Genomic DNA, 18,236 nt, shown 5'->3' with positions numbered 1-18,236 from the left:
AACTAGATTACTTTAAAAAACGCTTAAAACGGCTAAATAAATGCGCCGATAATAGACGCCTAGCATACAAAATCGGCAACAAGAAACGCAAAAATCATAAATGTCAGACACAGATAATTTCTTTCTCATTACGTGCCCAAAATTTCGTTACGATTGCTTTAGTTTTGGACGAGGAAAATGTCGAGAACAAATTCGCTATTATTAAGATTTTTACGCAGGATCTTTCGCCCAGTTGTCCTTATTATCGCACTAATTTTAGGAGCGACGGAGATATTTACCTAAAATTCCCAAATCGGATAATGGGCTTAACTCAGCTGGTATTTCCTCTTAACAACGCCAACATAGTTGTCTAATTAAAAGTAAAAACGGGCTCTTAAATTGTTTTTATGGTAGTATCCAGTCTTTCAACTAACCTAACTTTTTATTTAAACCAGAACAAATTAGTTGAAGTAATCGGTGGCGGACATTACATTGAACTAAAAGAAGCAATATAATGATCCAAAAATATACTACTAATTAAGCAGTAGGTACATAAAGCTATAATGTCAGTAATATTTAAACATCCTCATCGGTGACACACAAAGTTGTAATAATGTAGAAACATTAACCTAAAAAGTTTTGTTTTTGCTCGGGTGCAGATGCGAAAAACGCTAGGAAAGTTGGTTTGGCCACGTCAAAATAAATGCGAGGAGATTTCCTTAACGATGTAGGGTGAACCGCGTGTAAGTAGTCTTTTTATATTATGTGGAGGGTCCAAAAAATCCTAGATTCCAAAGACTTTTCTTGGTTGGCGTCTTAATTACCTATTTTATTGAAATTGCCCTCTGTCTATTAAGTTAAGTACTTGTCTAAAAACAAACTAATGGTAATACTTAGTTCAATGCAAAAACTATTGAGCAATGTATACGTCTATACGTAAGTTTAATGTTTATTTTTACATAACAAACTTCCGATCACTTGCAAACTTACAATAAATTTTAGTAATTTTATTTTTATAGCTAGCTCATAAAATGTGGTATTTCTTGCAAGTATATAGCGGCAGTTATAGCTAATTTTAGTAATTTTATTCCCTAGGTAGTTTTATTTAGTAAGACTGGATTCTTATTGATACCGAAATAAGTGTCCTTTCCATTTTAAATGGCACATTTGTGAATTACTTCTTTAATAAGAATTTACTTTGGATACCTATATTTTAAAATAACCGAAAGCTAGCTTTAACCACTTACTAATGCGAAATTTTTTGGCCTTCTACATAATTATATTAAAGATTATAATTATCATAAATTGACTTTGTAGAAAAATATTATAAATTATAATACCCTGTTAGTATAATTTCTGAAAATCATCATAAAAATGTCTACGTAAGAAATAAAGTCATAATGGACAAATCATAGGACAAACATTAGTCCATATTTTTTTCAAATAAATACTTATATTTTCATAAAATCACTTACGTTGTGTTTTCTCACTAGCCTCCTATAGGTATACTATCTATTCCAAATTTCTAGTTAGTAGTTCCCAAAATATTTAGCAATGTTACACGCTGAAAGACATACCTATTGTACCTTTTTAGTACGGACCCCTAAAAACGACCTGATAATCTTGTTTTGCGACAGCCATCAAAAGTTTGGTACAGGCCATCTGAAACATATTCTCTCCTTTGTTTCAGGTCTACTCTTTCACCGAGCCGTACTTATGTCAGGGTCTGGCCTTAGTCCATGGTCGCTTGTGGCTGACCCGAATAAATACGCTGCCATAGTAGCGACACACGCAAACTGCTCGCCAGGTAAACCATGAAAAACTTGAAACTGCTGCATAGCAGGGCAAAAAAGGGGGCCTTTTTACATTACCTACTCGTAAAGCATTTATCATGCACTTATGTATAGGTATATTATAAAAGCAAGCTAATCTTAGTGCTTAATAAACTGTACAAAACAACGTAATTTGTGCATTTATTTATTATTACACGAAAAACATATTCTACTATTTCCCTGTAATGGCTTAAAGACTTAACTTTAGTAGCGAATCCAACTGCTATTATTATAATCCCAAAGAAACGACAATCAGTGGGTAATACTGGTTGAAAATAATTTAAATTGTTTTCTTTTTGTATAGAACTCACTCCTCCGGCACTTCTAAGATGTTTACGGGAGCGTCCGCTAGAGTCACTTATGTCAGCACCAGCGCAAGCACCGGACTTTTCTTATGCATTTGGACCTAGTGTTGATGGCGTCGTTATTGGTAAGTCATCATTTTAAATTAAGAGAATAGTATAACTTATACCTATCGTTATTATGACAATGTTCAAAATGATACATAAATCTAATACCTTGAGGTACTTTTGACATAATCAGATTATCACTCATAGAGACTATGCGGAAAGAGAGTCGTGGAACGTAAGGGAAGCCCATACATTTCACGACTGTTCTCTTTCCGTACAGACACTACAGGTGAGACCACAAAAGCGTTACTAAAACAGTCACACGTACAAGCAGCAACACTCTTTTAACTGAACATCGGTGGACCTTATTACGAAAGGCATAAGGTCCAATGATGGACAGTTAACAGTGTGGACGATGGTACACTAACACGTAGGGGAAACAACTTGTCATGTGATTGTTTTCCCGCTTTCCCGCCACCAGTGTAAGTTAAAAAGGGGTAACAATAAATCTACCAATGAGCAATATCGTTTTCATTAAATTCATTACAATGGTTTACTTTTATTTATGTTGCTAGGGCTTTTTTTCATATTTAGTATGGCGCAAATTTTGACGAGCGAGTTTACTCTCCCATCAAATCAGTACTTATGGAAAACTTGAGAAATATAAACCAAGTAAGAAAGGCTTTATATGTCAAAGAGAGAGCTATGAATAGATATAAAATTTTAAAAATACGGCCAAGAGCATTCGGACCACGCTCATTGTAGAGTTACGTAGTTATCCGTCCGTTACAATAGGCGTTAAGTCCCCAATTCCTTTCCCCTTATATAAATATGACCCAAAATATTTTAAATTAAAGTTTCCGTTTTCTTTGAGGTACGGAACTCTAACAATAGGTGAGGCCTAAGAATGACAAAGTCGTACTATTGAAAGATTTACCTAATAAACTAATGCACCTATTTATATAAAAGTCAGAGCTTAGCTCATAATATATTGTAAATTAAGTATTAAAAGTTTGACAACAAATCATGTCAAAAGTGTGTTGACATCCCTAAGTAACGCTATAACTCGGCCGGGGATAGCTGCCCAGTTATTTTGTGCCGATAGCTCGGTTGTTGTTTTCACTTTGGCACCATTCTTCCGGTTGCCAAGCAGAGCGCGTCCGAGGCGCGTTATTAAATTGTCCCCAAGAAGTTTTCTCATCTCGTCCTCTCGCGGAGCGTGTGCGCTTCCCGTTAGGTCGGGCTGTTGTTCAACAACGCTTTTTTTTATTCCTCGTCGCAGCCCCTTTTATTAGAAAAGCTAACATTCTCGGATTTCCAGAAAAAATAACGCGAGCTTTATAATATTTTTCGAACTCGGAGGGTAGGATGGCACCTGTCATCTCCATATAATTTATAACCTAAAAACGCCAAATCTTGCAAAATTGTATTGAAATGACAGGTGTCATATCCAAGGTTACAATTTTGAGACGCTGTGATACATTGTGTATCAATAAGATGAAAAATACAACTCTTTCATCGGCGTTAAGAATAAAATAAATGTGTGGTGTAAATACATTGTTTGTATACAGATACGGGCGATCTTCTAATTAACCCAGAGAATGGGTATGATTGGGGAGGACAACCTAGACAACCAGTGGGCAAGCAAACGCAGAACGCGATCAACATCATCAACGCTGTCTTGATGCGCAAGAGTGCCATTGCTCAACTAACCAAGTAAATTTATTAATTATTATTTATTAAATATTAATAGATACATAATATCTACATTATTACACACTTTTTACTTTTTCATAAATACCTACCCTGCCTGTGCCTATGCTTTGTAATGCAATTGCTTGATCAATTTAACAGTAAGTACAACTGATGTTCCATTACGACACTCTGTGCTTAAGAACATAATGTAAAAATGTTGAAAATTTAAAAGACCATATGTACTGTAAAGCGTTGTACAATACACGTGCGAATAGGTAATTCACAATTCGTGTCGATTTCTTAAAAAACACTCCCTTTGGTCGTGTTTTAAAATTCGATTATCGTTACGAATTTCCTATTTTTCGCGCTTGTATCGTAAATAACTATTACGAGAAACGATTTGACATAATTATGTGGAGGTTAGTGTAGTTTTAGAGTACTCTTCCATTTTAATATTTGTTGTGGTAGCCAGTGTTAGTCACTATAATAAAGAAATGTAAGGTTATTACAATATATTAGTGGATTGTATAAATTAAAATTAGTAACAATCACTGTAGTTATTCCTACATAGTATTACCTGAATATAATATCATAATATAGTGACATTGAATGACGTCCAACTATAGGTACGACCTAATGCTGGGGGTCACAAAGGCCGAGGCCTATTTCGCATTCAGCGGCGACGACGTCCAATACGGTATAGAGGCTGACAGGAGATCCAAAATATTGAGGTCTTTTGTTAGAAACACATACAGCTACCACTTATCGGAAATTCTGGCTACAATTATCAATGAATACACGGATTGGGAGCGTCCAGTGCAACATCCTATCAATATAAGGTAAATTCAAATGTTTATTAAAACGAATTTAGTATTAAGAATAGAAATTGCTGACAGTGACACAGATCGATTTATTAACTACCTTTAGTGGTTTTAGATATCGAGTACTACTCAGGATAGTTAAGATTTAAATAAGAATAAAGTATCTCAAACCTATTAACTCACATTTATAGACGGGTCTAACGCCTAAATCTATTATTGTTTGCAGGGATGAAACGTTAGAGGCGCTGAGTGACGCCCAAGTAGTGGCTCCGATAGTTTTGACTGCGGACACACATTCTGCATTGAGACGTAATTCATATTTGTATGTATTTGACTATCAGACGAAATACGGAGACTACCCACAGGTGAGTAGCAACTTGGTTCTTAGGTATTCCATAGTTCCATAAATGTGTAAACATTTATACTTTTGATAGACATCAATTTCTCTTATTGGGACAGATTTTCACCTAATTTTATGTAACCAATATTTCTTTTATTGTGCTTTTTTAACAAACGTATTAAAAATTTCATGTTTCGGAATCAGACTAATCCCAATAAAGACCTAGTTGCCCTTCTGGGTAGGAAAATCAGATGGCAGTCGCTTTCGTAAAAACTAGTGCCTACGTCAATTCTGGGATGAGTTGCCAAAGGGACCCCCGGTTCCCATGAGTCATGCCGAATATTCGGGACAAAGCGAGAAGATGAGAATCGACAATCTGTCGGGTTACTCGTGCCCATCGTGTGTAGTTACGCAACTGATTACGTGTCGCACATATTGCATTTAACTAACGCAATTTTCGTAACAACGCAATTTCCATTACGATCAGCTAACTCAATTTCGAGAAAACTAATTATTTATTCGCCACTTAACAAATATCCGTCTAACTAGTAGGTATACACGCCAGCCAGATATCGGAGTTCTATGTTAATTGTTTAGCATGTAGTTAGCAAAGCCTGTCTTATAATATACGATGTTCACTCTCAAGTGGCCTCATTTGTGCTCAAGGATCGAGGTTAACGAGTCCGTAACCAATACGGGGTACTTTGCAAAGGTGGATGAACATGTTATTAAATAATGATTCTTTTCGAACTTATAATGATGTCGCCTAAAATTTTCGACTGACATTTTTTCTTCTCGCCCAAAATTATATACCGTATAGTAAAAAAAAAATATATACCGTAAAATCATCAGGTAACTGTAGTCTTTAAGTACAACTATGGTCTAGTTTTTAATGTTGATTCGTAACGAGCCTTTATGATTTGTACTCGTTACATTTATTTTGGGGCTTAGATACATTACTGTTCTTTCTATTATACTATATACTCAACACAATTTGAAATGATAACATATTTTATTAGAACTTGAATTTGGACAATAGTTAGTCGTGGACTAAAGTTACCTGATTTTAAGCTAGCTATAATGTTGTTATATCTCGTGAGAAGCAGGCGATTTAAAGTATTCATAAAGTGACACAAGTACCTTTTGATATTCATAATGTCACGATTTTCCGGCACAGCGACAAGGCTGCATCCATGGCGAGGAGCTGCCCTACATTTTCGGCGCTCCGCTTGTGGGCGGGCTGGCTCACTTCCCTCGGAATTACACTAAAGCTGAGGTTGCATTATCCGAATCAGTTATGCTGTATTGGGGGAACTTCGCGAAGACTGGGTAAAAAATAAATACTTTTTATTCTATTATAGTGTACGAAGTAACTGCATTAGATAAAGACCTAGTTCCACACAGTACACAGGACAGTAGTTAGTAGTAGTTAGTTATATTTATGTTGACTGAACTAAGCACAACTCAAGATGCGTCAGGAAACTCAAGTTTTAAATTTTCATCTTGGTAGTGACATTGAATGGCTGCTACATACTTTTCGACTACACCTATGTACAGTCAGCAAAACTATTACCCCTACATACATAAATATGTATGTGCTAAGCTAATAGTATTGCTGACTGCACTTACCCAAAGAATATTTTATAATTGTTAAATGAGTTTCCACATGTGATAATGTATGATTATAACTATAATAACAATGTTTTATTCAGAAATCCTAATGAAGCTCAAGAAAGTGATCCCATACGCGCAGGAAGACAGGAACGGGCAAGGATGAAGAACATTGAATGGACGGCTTATGAGGCTGTACACAAGAAGTATATTAGCATCGATACAAAGTCCAAATTGAAAAATCACTACCGAGCACATAGGTTTGTTATTATTATTTACTCAATAAAAAATAAACACTTCCAAATGGAGATAAAAAACACTGCTTTTCGTCCACAGGCTTTCATTCTGGTTGAATCTAGTACCAGACCTTCACCGGCCGGGGGGAGAAGATGTTCCGTCGTCTCATCACCAGCTTGATAATGACGACCTCTCTCTACAACCGACTTTAAAAACATATAGCCCGCCGCTTAAGAAAACGACTGATTTAGTCCTAATAGATACAGGAGTTCCCACTAAGTTACCTATTCTCAACCTAAATAATATAACTTCCCCATTAAACTTTAATATTGTTGGAGTAAATGCTCCAACCCAAAGTACTGTAGGAGGTACTGATGTTCATAAATCGGAATCACCTACTAACTCCCCGCCAGAAGACGGATTTGCAGCATATTCAACTGCATTAAGCGTGACTATAGCTATAGGATGCTCATTATTAATTCTTAATGTTCTCATATTTGCGGGCGTGTACTACCAAAGGGACAAAACAAGAATGAATGGTCAAGATGTTCATACGAATGGCTCACATTTAAAGAAACGGGTCGAAAATGGTCAAATGCCTAATAATATTTGCGGAGATCTTGAAGGAGCTCTTACTTATCAAACGAGCCTCAAGAACGACCCGGCAACAATACTCAGTCACCACCATACACATTCTCATCACCAATTGCCTCCGCCCGAATTTGCAGATTTACCGAGTAATAATGTTACAGGCATGGCTACATTGCCCCGCGCACCACCTCCACCCAAATTGGGAAAAAGCAATATAAATACATTAGCCAGTGGCCAGTTGCCCGAGAATCAGCCTTTGCTGTCTGCACATCAAATGCAAATGATTAACACCAGTACTTTGACTAAAAAGAACACACAGTTGAACTCCAAGTCAAACGTGACGATGGAGGAGCTGCGTGTGTGACGCCAGCGCGCCTGACTGCACCGGGCTGGGAGTTGCAGCGATGTGGTTCACCACGACGAGATCGTGTGACTTGAGCCGGACCTTCTCAAGTGTCTTACAGATTACATATAGTCTGACGCGGTAATCTCGGTGCCACTTTGAAGGTGAATCGTTTAACTTGACTGACTGTAAAACGATGGTGACATAGCATAGTGTAAATTAATGCATCGTGGAGTATAATTATTTCTATAAAAAAACACATAAGACGTAGTAAAACTACAGTGAAGTAAAAGTGCTAAGGCATTAGTGTAGTTAAGTTAAAATTAATATTTTAATGTTTGTAAATAAATGTAAATATGAAGCCCTATTGGTGTGTAAATATATATTAATATGTAGTAGACAGTTCAGTGGCATATCCATCCTTATAACAACTATTTTAATTATAATAGGGTGAGTTAGTACTAATGATTGTGTGGCGTGTGTAATAGTGTTAATTTCAGTCTTTTATTAAAATAATTCCTTAAATTACGTTTTAATTAACGAATTTTACATATTAAGGCAAACATTTAATAGTAGACTGAAATAACGACTCAGTGAATTTAATAACATAGTTTTAATAGAGTCGATCATAAATATTTAAATGTTACAGAACACCAACTTATTGCCGCTATAAACTAATTAGTAGAAGCTGTAATCGATTTGTCACTACTAAGTTAATGTAATAGTTGTGTAATCGTTATCATATAGGTATGAGCTGAATTAGATATTAACTGTAGAAACAAAATTTCTAGATAGTTACTTTTTATATTGCGTGTACCTACATCATTGTTCATCGTTTTGGACGGATTTATAGTAATGACGACATCAGAATTAATTGATTTTATACATTTTGCCTAATATTTTAATAGGTATGTTTTAGTTTTGTTGTTTTTACAAACTTGATGTAATTAATAAACGAGCCCTTACGAAACTTATCGATCGTGATTAGATTGCTGATTATTAACTATAGGTACTTGCAAATGCATAATTTATTTTGTTTCTACGGTTAATGACTAATTTTTTTTTGTTTCTGACATAGACGGACCAATAGCTGTAAATATGTAAATAATTTAAGATAATCCTGTATCAGGCAGTAGTGTTTCCGTTTTATTTTACATTTAAGTATTTAAATTGTGACTGAATTGAAGTATCTATCTATTCGTAGTAATTAATAATAAAAATAAATAAAAGACAGAGTTCAATATGAATGCACTATTATTATTTATTATTATGTTGATCTCTCTTTGTTATCTATTATTTTTCTTAGTAGGTAAATCATTTAAACTCAGCAGAAAATGTATGTTCGGTCTCTTGTTGTATTACTGCCTTGCTGAGTTCAAAGAAATATAACATTTTCACGCATCTGTTCTAAACACGCAAATTCGTCATTCTTTTTATGCGATTATAATGCTAAATTTATTACATATTTTTTGAGGAAAAAGACAACACTTAATTTTCCATCGTACCGGGTGTTTACAGAGGTATTACGGGTAAAAATAAAGGCACAGTTCGTGTTTAATCGCAATCTTACTAAAATATTGTTTTCGAAAGAAAAGCTATTTCAAAGAAAATAGATTGTGAGGGAGATAACGAAAGTTACATTTTCGGCTAGAGTTGCCAACCACTTCGTACTTTCATTAGTATTTTGACTTCTCTATCAATAAACAAATGGAAAGCTATTATATGGAGGAGGAGGGTCAAAGGTCGAGTTGAAGTCAAGTTATGAAACCATATTCATATTTTCATTGTAACTAAAAATTTCCAAAATAATGGCTATTATCATAATCATATCATTATCACCTCTCTATCATAGCGCCCCATCAATTACGATATTTTAAGAACATGTAATTAAGCTAACTCAACTGAGCAACAACAATTACCTACCTAATGTCATCAATAAAATCATAATTAAGTAGGTACCTACAAGCTTTCTTGATCAATAAAGTAGTAAGTAGTTATCAACATCAAGAGCACTGTTACCAATAGCTTCTTATACATCCGCATTTTTAGGGAAAAGTACGTTAGGTATAAACTTTTTAGAAAAATTACAATCCTATATAAAATTTCTACTCAGAATCACGAGGACCCGATTGCCCTTCTTGGGTAAATGTCTGTGATGTCAATTGAATCAAAGGTCCTATCTGTGATGACAATTAAATGAGAGATCGAACAAACCAAAACATCATAATAAATGTGCACACTTCGAAACGCGTTTTAGTAGTTTCCTAAATAATTTAAACAGCACTATTAGGTACCTACCGAACAAAAACAGAAATGTGTAATTTTAAAGATTCCACCGAGAGTGCTGATATTATTGACTTAGCCGTTAAGATTTTATTTAATGATGCAACTAACTATACATAGCTCCACTTGTTTTTGTACGAATAAGGATTATAAATGGATTTTACATTCACATAGTCATTGCAATTATTTTCTTCTTAAGTGCCCCTATTATCATACAATAATAAGGTGTAAATATCAGCTTACAAATTTGATGAAAAATCGTAGCACTTAAAAGATTACGCAGTCAACTAGGAACCCTTATGTAATTTTGCCATGTCCGTCTGTCTGTCCGAGGCTTTGCTCCGTGATCGTTAATGCTTCTAGCATAGCTATAATTTGGCATGGATATATAAATCAATAAACCCAACCAAATCGTACAATAAAATAAAATAAAATAAATTGGGTACCTCCCCTACGAGTATCTACACGTAAAGTGGGGGTGTGATTTTTGCTCACTTCAACCCTAGGTACAGTGTGGGGTATCGTTCGATAGGTCGTTAAAAACGAATATTTAGGTGTCTACATATTATTATTGCTGAAAATAAACAATTTCATTGTAAAACAGTGATAAATCCGTGAAAAACATGATACCTACTAATATTATCTATCTAGACGTAATATCTACGACCACATAATAAAATGCGTGCGTAACGAAATTCTTTGCTCCGGCTTGATTTACGAATTTTACGAATACAAGTTACTATGTATCGCACCCCGCCTAATTCACACAGAAAACTCCGCCCATCAGTGGGCCAGTCTTCAGAAGTGCCTGACGAGTTTGGGGAAAGAAAAGATGTAGTACAATCACTCCGCTTCAATAACTCTGACCTAGGGGCCCCGCCAATCAAATATTCATTTTACTGACCCAGATCCAGTAGACTCTGAACAGGTAAGTGTACTTTCTCTGGACCAACGTAGCCTACAGCGGGCTAAACCAAGAGAAACCAACCGTTCTGGTCTGGAATTACAGAGAGTATGCACATACCAAATTTTGTCACCATGAGCATCAATACCAAGAAGCAAAAACATATATATGAGGTCAAGAAAAAACCGGGCAAGTGCAAGTCGGACTCGCGCACGAAGGGTTCCGTATGCATAAAAAAGGCAAAAAAAAAACGGTTACCCATCCGGTCAAAAATCACGTTTGTTGTATGGGAGCCCCACTTAAATCGTTATTTTATTTTGTTTTTAGTATTTGTTGTTATAGCGGCAACAGAAATACATCATCTGTGAAAATTTCAACTGTCTAGCTATCACGGTTCGTGAGATACAGCGTGTTGACAGACGGACGGACGGACGGACAGCAGAGTCTTAGTAATAATAGGGTCCCGTTTTACCCTTTGGGTACGGAACCCTAAAAAGAGAACTCAACGAGTAACCTAGATAAATAGGCCGTAATCAACAACTTACAGATGTACTCAGACATTACAGAAAATATTGCAAACCTGACTAGCGAACTCCTGGGTGAAGAATACCTCCCTGCGTCGAAGAAACGGGCCATACTTGCTATCTAAAACAAAAAAAAACCGGGCAAGTGCGAGTCGGACTCGCGCACGAAGGGTTCCGTTCCATAATGCAAAGAAACAAAAAAAAACGCTCACCCATCCAAGTACTGACCACTCCCGACGTTGCTTAACTTTGGTCAAAAATCACGTTTGTTGTATAGGAGCCCCATTTAAATCTTTATTTTATTCTGTTTTTAGTATTTGTTGTTATAGCGGCAACAGAAATACATCATCTGTGAAAATTTCAACTGTCTAGCTATCACGGTTCGTGAGATACAGCCTGGTGACAGACGGACGGACGGACGGACGGACGGACAGCGAAGTCTTAGTAACAGGGTCCCGTTTTACCCTTTGGGTACGGAACCCTAAAAAGACCATCGATCTTTGCTTTGCGACAGACGACGAAACCACACCAAAAACTATATAGACCACCTTCTACGATCATGCCCAAAATTCACCATCGCCTGGTTTAGCTACGAAATCATCTGCCATAGTCTTCAAATTCAACCGTACAACTTCCAAGACCTTATTAACAGAGAAAGGTACACTGACCTCATTCTGTAAACTATTCACCACCATAATTAACAGTTTAAAATAGTTCAACGGCACATTTTGACATTCATCACCACCATCATCATCATCCATCGTAACACATCAAGTTTCACAATTTATAACAATTATAAACAGACCTTACGGATCCCGCCTAGCAATGCACGCACGAGAACTTTCCAAAGTTGCGAAACTTTCCACATGAGAAATTCTCGGTAACTTCTGAGAATGTTCTCGAGAACGAGAATTTATTTAATTATCGTAGTTTATACCATGAATATTCACGATAGTTTAGGTGTAGTCCTTACCCCCAGAAAATTCCGACTTTTGGTCGTCCGCTTCCGGTTAGAAAAATGTATGACGGCCCGGCCAAACGGTCAGACTTAGGTGGGGGGTGCTCGACCAAATGTCATAGAGGGACCCTGGCAGTTTTTGACGCCGCCATTTTTTTTCAATATGGCCGACTTTTTTTTAAACTTTTTGAATTTTGTCCTAGCGCGCTGAAATTTTGGTCACGGAATCTCGGGGTCCCCTAGATACCTATGAAAAAATTTTTTTTGGAAAAATGCTACAATTGCGGGAAAACTGGCCACTTTTATTTTGTATGGCAACTTTTAAACGGTGCGTGATAGGTGGGGGGTGCTCGACCAAATGTCATAGAGGGCCCCGAGACAAAACAAACTTCATTAAAAAAAAAAATGGCCGACTTTTTTCTTTAATTTTTTCAAGTTGGTCCGAGCGCGCTGAGATTTGGCATGGCGGGAGATAGAGGCCTCTAGATTCTAATGAAACTAAAAAAAAATTTTGGAAAAATTTGTCGAAAGTCGAAATGTTCTCTGATATAAAGTGAGAATTTAAGCAACTTATTGGTAAATTTATCACATCAACACAATAGCTAACTGTAATAGACAGTAATATATGCATAATAACGTTTAGTTTTAAGTTATGCCTATTTAAACTTTATTTCAAGTATATTCTCTTGTTTAAACAATAATTCCCATGTTGCAGGAATGTTCTGAGAACATTCTCGAGAACGTTTCCGCTTTTTGGGAATGTTCTGCAATTTGTACATTGCTAATCCCGCCGCCCCTAAACCACGCGGGGACTGGACCCGAAATTATAAATGCCTAAAAAAACTAATAGTGAGTTGAGCTTATTGTGACGTTAGGGTACCTAACTACGGAACCCGAATGATATCTGCCGATCCCGGGCACGCACTGACGGCCGCTCAATGCTCAAAGAGCTGCGATCGGATAAGGACCTGAATTCACTGCACCTTAAGGTTAATTAATTAGTAGATATGTTGTAATCAAAACCGCCAGCCCTTACGTGAACAACACAAACTCCATTTGACACGATTTTGCTGGTTTGCGGAGTCTGGTAATGAGTGAATTGACGCTTGCGCGCTGACTGTACAAAATGTGATATCCTCCAAGCTCAAATGCACTGCCTGGATGCAATTTCCATTGTTCGTATTAAGCTGGCGTCATTACTCAGGATATTGTGTTATATTATAAGAATATTCTCGGGTAGTTTTAGGGCCCGTACCTAACATTAGATATTAAAAGGCGCCTGTGGGCGGCTATGAACTGCGTCTAATTTCATATACATATTTTAGGTAGGTACTACCTGTCCATTAACCAATGTGAAAAAAAAAAGTAAATGGCAGTTGTACTGGTATATTATATCGAGCTCTACGAAGACCACATTGGTCCTAATTTTGTTGCAAATTCAGTCTGCTCGTATGTTTACATTAACTTATTTATTGTCTTCGTAGGGCTCATTAGGCGGCACGCGAACTCGTATACGATTTTAGAGTGATTTTGATAGCCCACGCAGTGCCAATGTTATTTTAAAAGTCAAACTTCTATGAAATTATGACTTAGGACGAATAAATAACACTCACACTACGTGGGCTATCAAAATCGCTACAGACTTTTCTTGGTCTAACTCTAGTTATATTGCGGACTATAAGTTACCGACATAAATTCAGCCCACAGATCACACAAAACGCAATGTATAGAAACTCGCATGCGAATTCTCACTCCGTCTAAATGAGCCTTGTCTTATGAAAACCTCCACAATATTAGATTGAAAGACTGAACAGTCTTCGGCTCGTAGCAGCCGCTAGCTGCAATATATTTACGAGTATATTACAGCTAGCGTTGTAACCAAATGAAATAAAATGAATGAATGAAATAAATAGTAAACAATATAAAAGATCCTTTTGAGAAAGTAGTAATTTTTCTCAAATAAAAACACATTTCATCAACACAACCTCACCATACGGTCCTTTAAATGGTATTTCATCGCGGAAATGTGAAAATGTAAATCCTTACTCGTATAAAATTCTTATTTACTTACTATTGTAATTGTTTTTATGTAAATGATTGTATAAATATCTACAATATCGATACCTACTTAGCCTGTACAAAGACTTCATATTAATAACATACTGAGATACCGACTCAAAATTACTTAATAAAACGGAGTAAGAACGTAATCAACCTTGTTTCATTACATACGTGTTTTTCCCCCAAAGAAAAGTATTCTAAAGTATAGTCCCATCCGTAGAACTTGTCTTGTAGCTTTTATAAGGTACAAAATCACAAATAGCCTACTTCTGTAGTAGTGCGGCTCCTTAGGTCCACTTAGTGTAGGTATGATAATGGTCCAGCATTTTCGATAGGTACCTACAGAAGTAGGGTATTTGTCTTTTCTTACCTACTCTACAAAAATTACGCTTATAATATTTGTATACTCATATAATTATGAATACAAAAATACTCTACAAAAATAGAGTCCTGAACTTGGTTCTCTGATATAGGTAGTTTCCTTAAAATAAGATAGGTACCTACATATTTAAGGTTACGTAGGGTACCTACTAAAAAAGATTTTCACTAAAACACTTTACAGCGCCCCGTCCTTGGAACGACCAATCGCCATGCCGTTAACAACTTAATCATTAGCATCCATCCTTCTCCTCAGCTCCTCACTTCTTCCTCATTATTTGGTGTCTTGCTTCGCGAACAAATTGAGAAATATTAGGCATTAGGCTTTTGTAGGCGATTATCTGTGATTATTTATTGTATTCAATTTTATATCTATTATTTGTTGTTATACTTACAGGCAGTATAAATGCATTTTCGGTATACCTAAACATTTTATCTGTCTACGGATCTTGACATGCACAGAGCCACGAAACACCACCACCAAAAGTAATGTAGCAGTCAGAAAGGGGACACCGCGAACCAGTTACCAGATCCAGTTTGCCTTCATCAGACAGGTCTCGAGGGGAAATTGTTATCACCTACACTCAGCAATAAATGCGTGGATTAAAAAAATCGACAGTAGCTCCTTATTTAATTTTTTGTAGCAGTATTTATCACGACGGGACAATATTAATGACAAAGGACTGTGCCATTTTTTACCTTTTGTTTAAAATTACGCGTACCTAAGCTGCAGTTGACATGACCAATTAATATTGCCAAGTATCCTTTTGAATAGGGTACTAATCAAATGATTTATGATTTTTCTTATGGAAAAACAAAAACGTTATTACTTAGGTACGTATTGAAATGGCTTACAACATATTTTTAGGGTGTGTAACTAAAATATCAAACAACAGCATTTATTAATGTCATTTGGCTGCATATTAATATTTCAGCGCCACGCCAATTAATTTCGATAAGCTCTAAATATTGGCTATCATACGATTAAATAAAATCGGTCAAGTTCGACCTCGTTTAAACCCGTACAAAGTAGAAATTATCTCATGGAACTATAACCAGAATAAGCATAATTGTGTAAAAGGGTTTAAATTGCAATATAATTTGGAAAAAGATTTTTGATAATCAAAAAAAGTTATCAAGATAGAGGTGTGAATGTGAATGGTATGATTATCTTTTTACTATGAAAAAAAAATGTTTCAGAATGTTGAATTTGAGCTCTTTAACCCTTTAACCGCCAGAGTTTGATATATAAGTCATTACATACTTATCCAGCTCATTTCGCCACAGTCTGATAAATAAGACAAAGATCGGATTTGATTTTTACAGCACATTTATAACTCCCGTAACTATGGCAACCTTACTCTGCGTGGTACAATGACTGTCGGTGGCGACACGAGCACGCTCGACCAAAAATAGCTGGCGGTTAAAAGGTTAAATGATATCCCACTTGACTTAGCATCTAGACTATGAAATTTTGCACACTCTTAATATTTGTCATTAATGATAACATTGCCACAGTTTTTCACTGCAAATGCCATGCATACGAGTAGTTAGCTTGGTCCGACTCTGCTCAGTTTTGATAAACGATCGCTTTAACCCATAAGCTCACATAATACTTCAAGTTAGTTGCAGGCGAAAAATAACATTTGATATAGTGCCAGCCGACACTGACAAGGGTCTTATGCTGCTATCTCTATAATATAAGGGGAGTACGACAAGAACAACAATATACTTATAAGGTGGAGCAAAATTGTATTAAGACGTAACAACGGTAAATGATTTTGTCTTAGAATCGGCTTAAGTAAGTGATTTCTGATGCTCGACGCAAAATCAATTAGGAACACCCTTAACCGTATTTGTAGGTACGTAGTGAACATATACTCGTATAATTCGGAGGTTGGGCAAAGAACTACGAATAAAATTTTATTTGGCCTTGTGATGAATTACATTCTACTTTTTGAAATAAAACATGTACTTACTAATTATTAATTATAACTACCTATGGTAACAGCACCAGTCATGGGACATTTAAGAGGAAATTTGGAGTATATGTGATATTTCCCTAATACATGTACCTATAAATGGTCTAAAGCTTAGCGTGTTAAAAGATTTATGTCCTATCCGTCGTTCATGTTTCAGGCGTAAGATACTGCAATGAGTTTCCACATACTTAACAAATTAAAACTATGGTTTTTTTCTCCAGTCATGGACACCAAAGCTCCAGTAATGGGCCCCACGTCCATTATAGGGTACACTACTATACACACACCTATACCATTTTTCGAGATCGTGAAACTATTCAGTGACCGCGTATCTTATTTATCTAATAATTAGGTAGGAGTCGAAGTGGTCGCCTTGGCCGAAATCGGCCGGAAGGATCATCATAATCATCATCATTAAAATCCGATACAAAATCTACATCCTACAATAAAATAGCCGATCTTACTCTCACTTAAAGATAAATCTGTCAATTGGCAGAGCAAACTGAACTTGCAGATTCCGTCTTAAATGGGATGTCACATAGAAAATATATGATTTAGGATAAATATGGTGTGTTACATGTTACATAGCTGACTTGGGAGAAAGTTTTATACACGTTTCATTTTATATTATTTGAGTGTAGATTTTCTAAAAGTAATGTAAAATGTTGTGGCCAGATCATAGATTTGGATAATTTCATGAAACACCATTTTAGAATATTGTTATCGTCCCGATTCGTACTTTATGATCCTCAAATATTACGTCTAGATACGATGTGGATTAGATATTATTATGGCAGTGTCAAAATCTGTAGGTAGCGGTTTTATTAATTTGATATTTCATCTTTCTTTCGTTCAAAATAAGTACCTATGCATTTAAGAATCATTCTTCTAAGCTTGCATCGATTACATAAAAAATTAAATACACATAGCTCAACAACATCCTACTTATTATAGAGTTGTCAAGGTTACATCCCATAAACTCGAGTGTGTTAATAAAAAATTCACTTTCAGTAAATTTCCCGGGGGTGCTCTAGATTGTGATTATTATGTTCTATGAAACTTTCAGTTGCCTGTTTTTAATAAAACTTTGTTAACACATTGTCGATTTTCCTGTATAATTATTGTAACTTTACAGGATATTACTTACTATTTAATAAAAGAAATCGTACCAAATAAGTACTTATAATAAACAATAAACGATTTTTTGTAAAAAGGACATTTTCTATCCTTAAGTGTTTACTAAATAACATAGTAAGTACTACCTACATATATAGGTACCTATGTCAATTCATTGAGAAACATTATTATTGTCCTCCTAAAAATATTAAAAATACTTAGTCCATGTCA

At 35.8% G+C, this 18,236-nt stretch overlaps 1 protein-coding gene across 2 annotated transcripts in view; it reads left to right on the top strand.

Moving 5' to 3' along the window:
* The window catches only part of LOC134678195 (neuroligin-4, Y-linked-like), a 64,266-nt gene extending 49,588 nt beyond the window's left edge, over nucleotides 1-14,678 (top strand). For both annotated transcript variants that reach the window (XM_063536657.1, XM_063536656.1), the window contains 8 exons: nucleotides 1,670-1,786; nucleotides 2,116-2,241; nucleotides 3,733-3,877; nucleotides 4,483-4,695; nucleotides 4,904-5,042; nucleotides 6,195-6,346; nucleotides 6,730-6,888; nucleotides 6,965-14,678. In XM_063536657.1, the coding sequence (XP_063392727.1) occupies nucleotides 1,670-1,786; nucleotides 2,116-2,241; nucleotides 3,733-3,877; nucleotides 4,483-4,695; nucleotides 4,904-5,042; nucleotides 6,195-6,346; nucleotides 6,730-6,888; nucleotides 6,965-7,820 (1,907 nt within the window). In that variant the 3' untranslated portion in view covers nucleotides 7,821-14,678. The remainder of the gene's footprint in view (nucleotides 1-1,669; nucleotides 1,787-2,115; nucleotides 2,242-3,732; nucleotides 3,878-4,482; nucleotides 4,696-4,903; nucleotides 5,043-6,194; nucleotides 6,347-6,729; nucleotides 6,889-6,964) is intronic.
* The last annotated feature ends 3,558 nt before the right edge of the window (nucleotides 14,679-18,236 follow it).

The sequence above is a fragment of the Cydia fagiglandana genome, chromosome Z, assembly GCF_963556715.1.
Source record: "Cydia fagiglandana chromosome Z, ilCydFagi1.1, whole genome shotgun sequence".
Lineage (NCBI taxonomy): Eukaryota > Metazoa > Arthropoda > Insecta > Lepidoptera > Tortricidae > Cydia > Cydia fagiglandana.
Note: the sequence above shows the minus strand (reverse complement) of the source record. Positions and strands in the feature narration are given on the sequence as shown.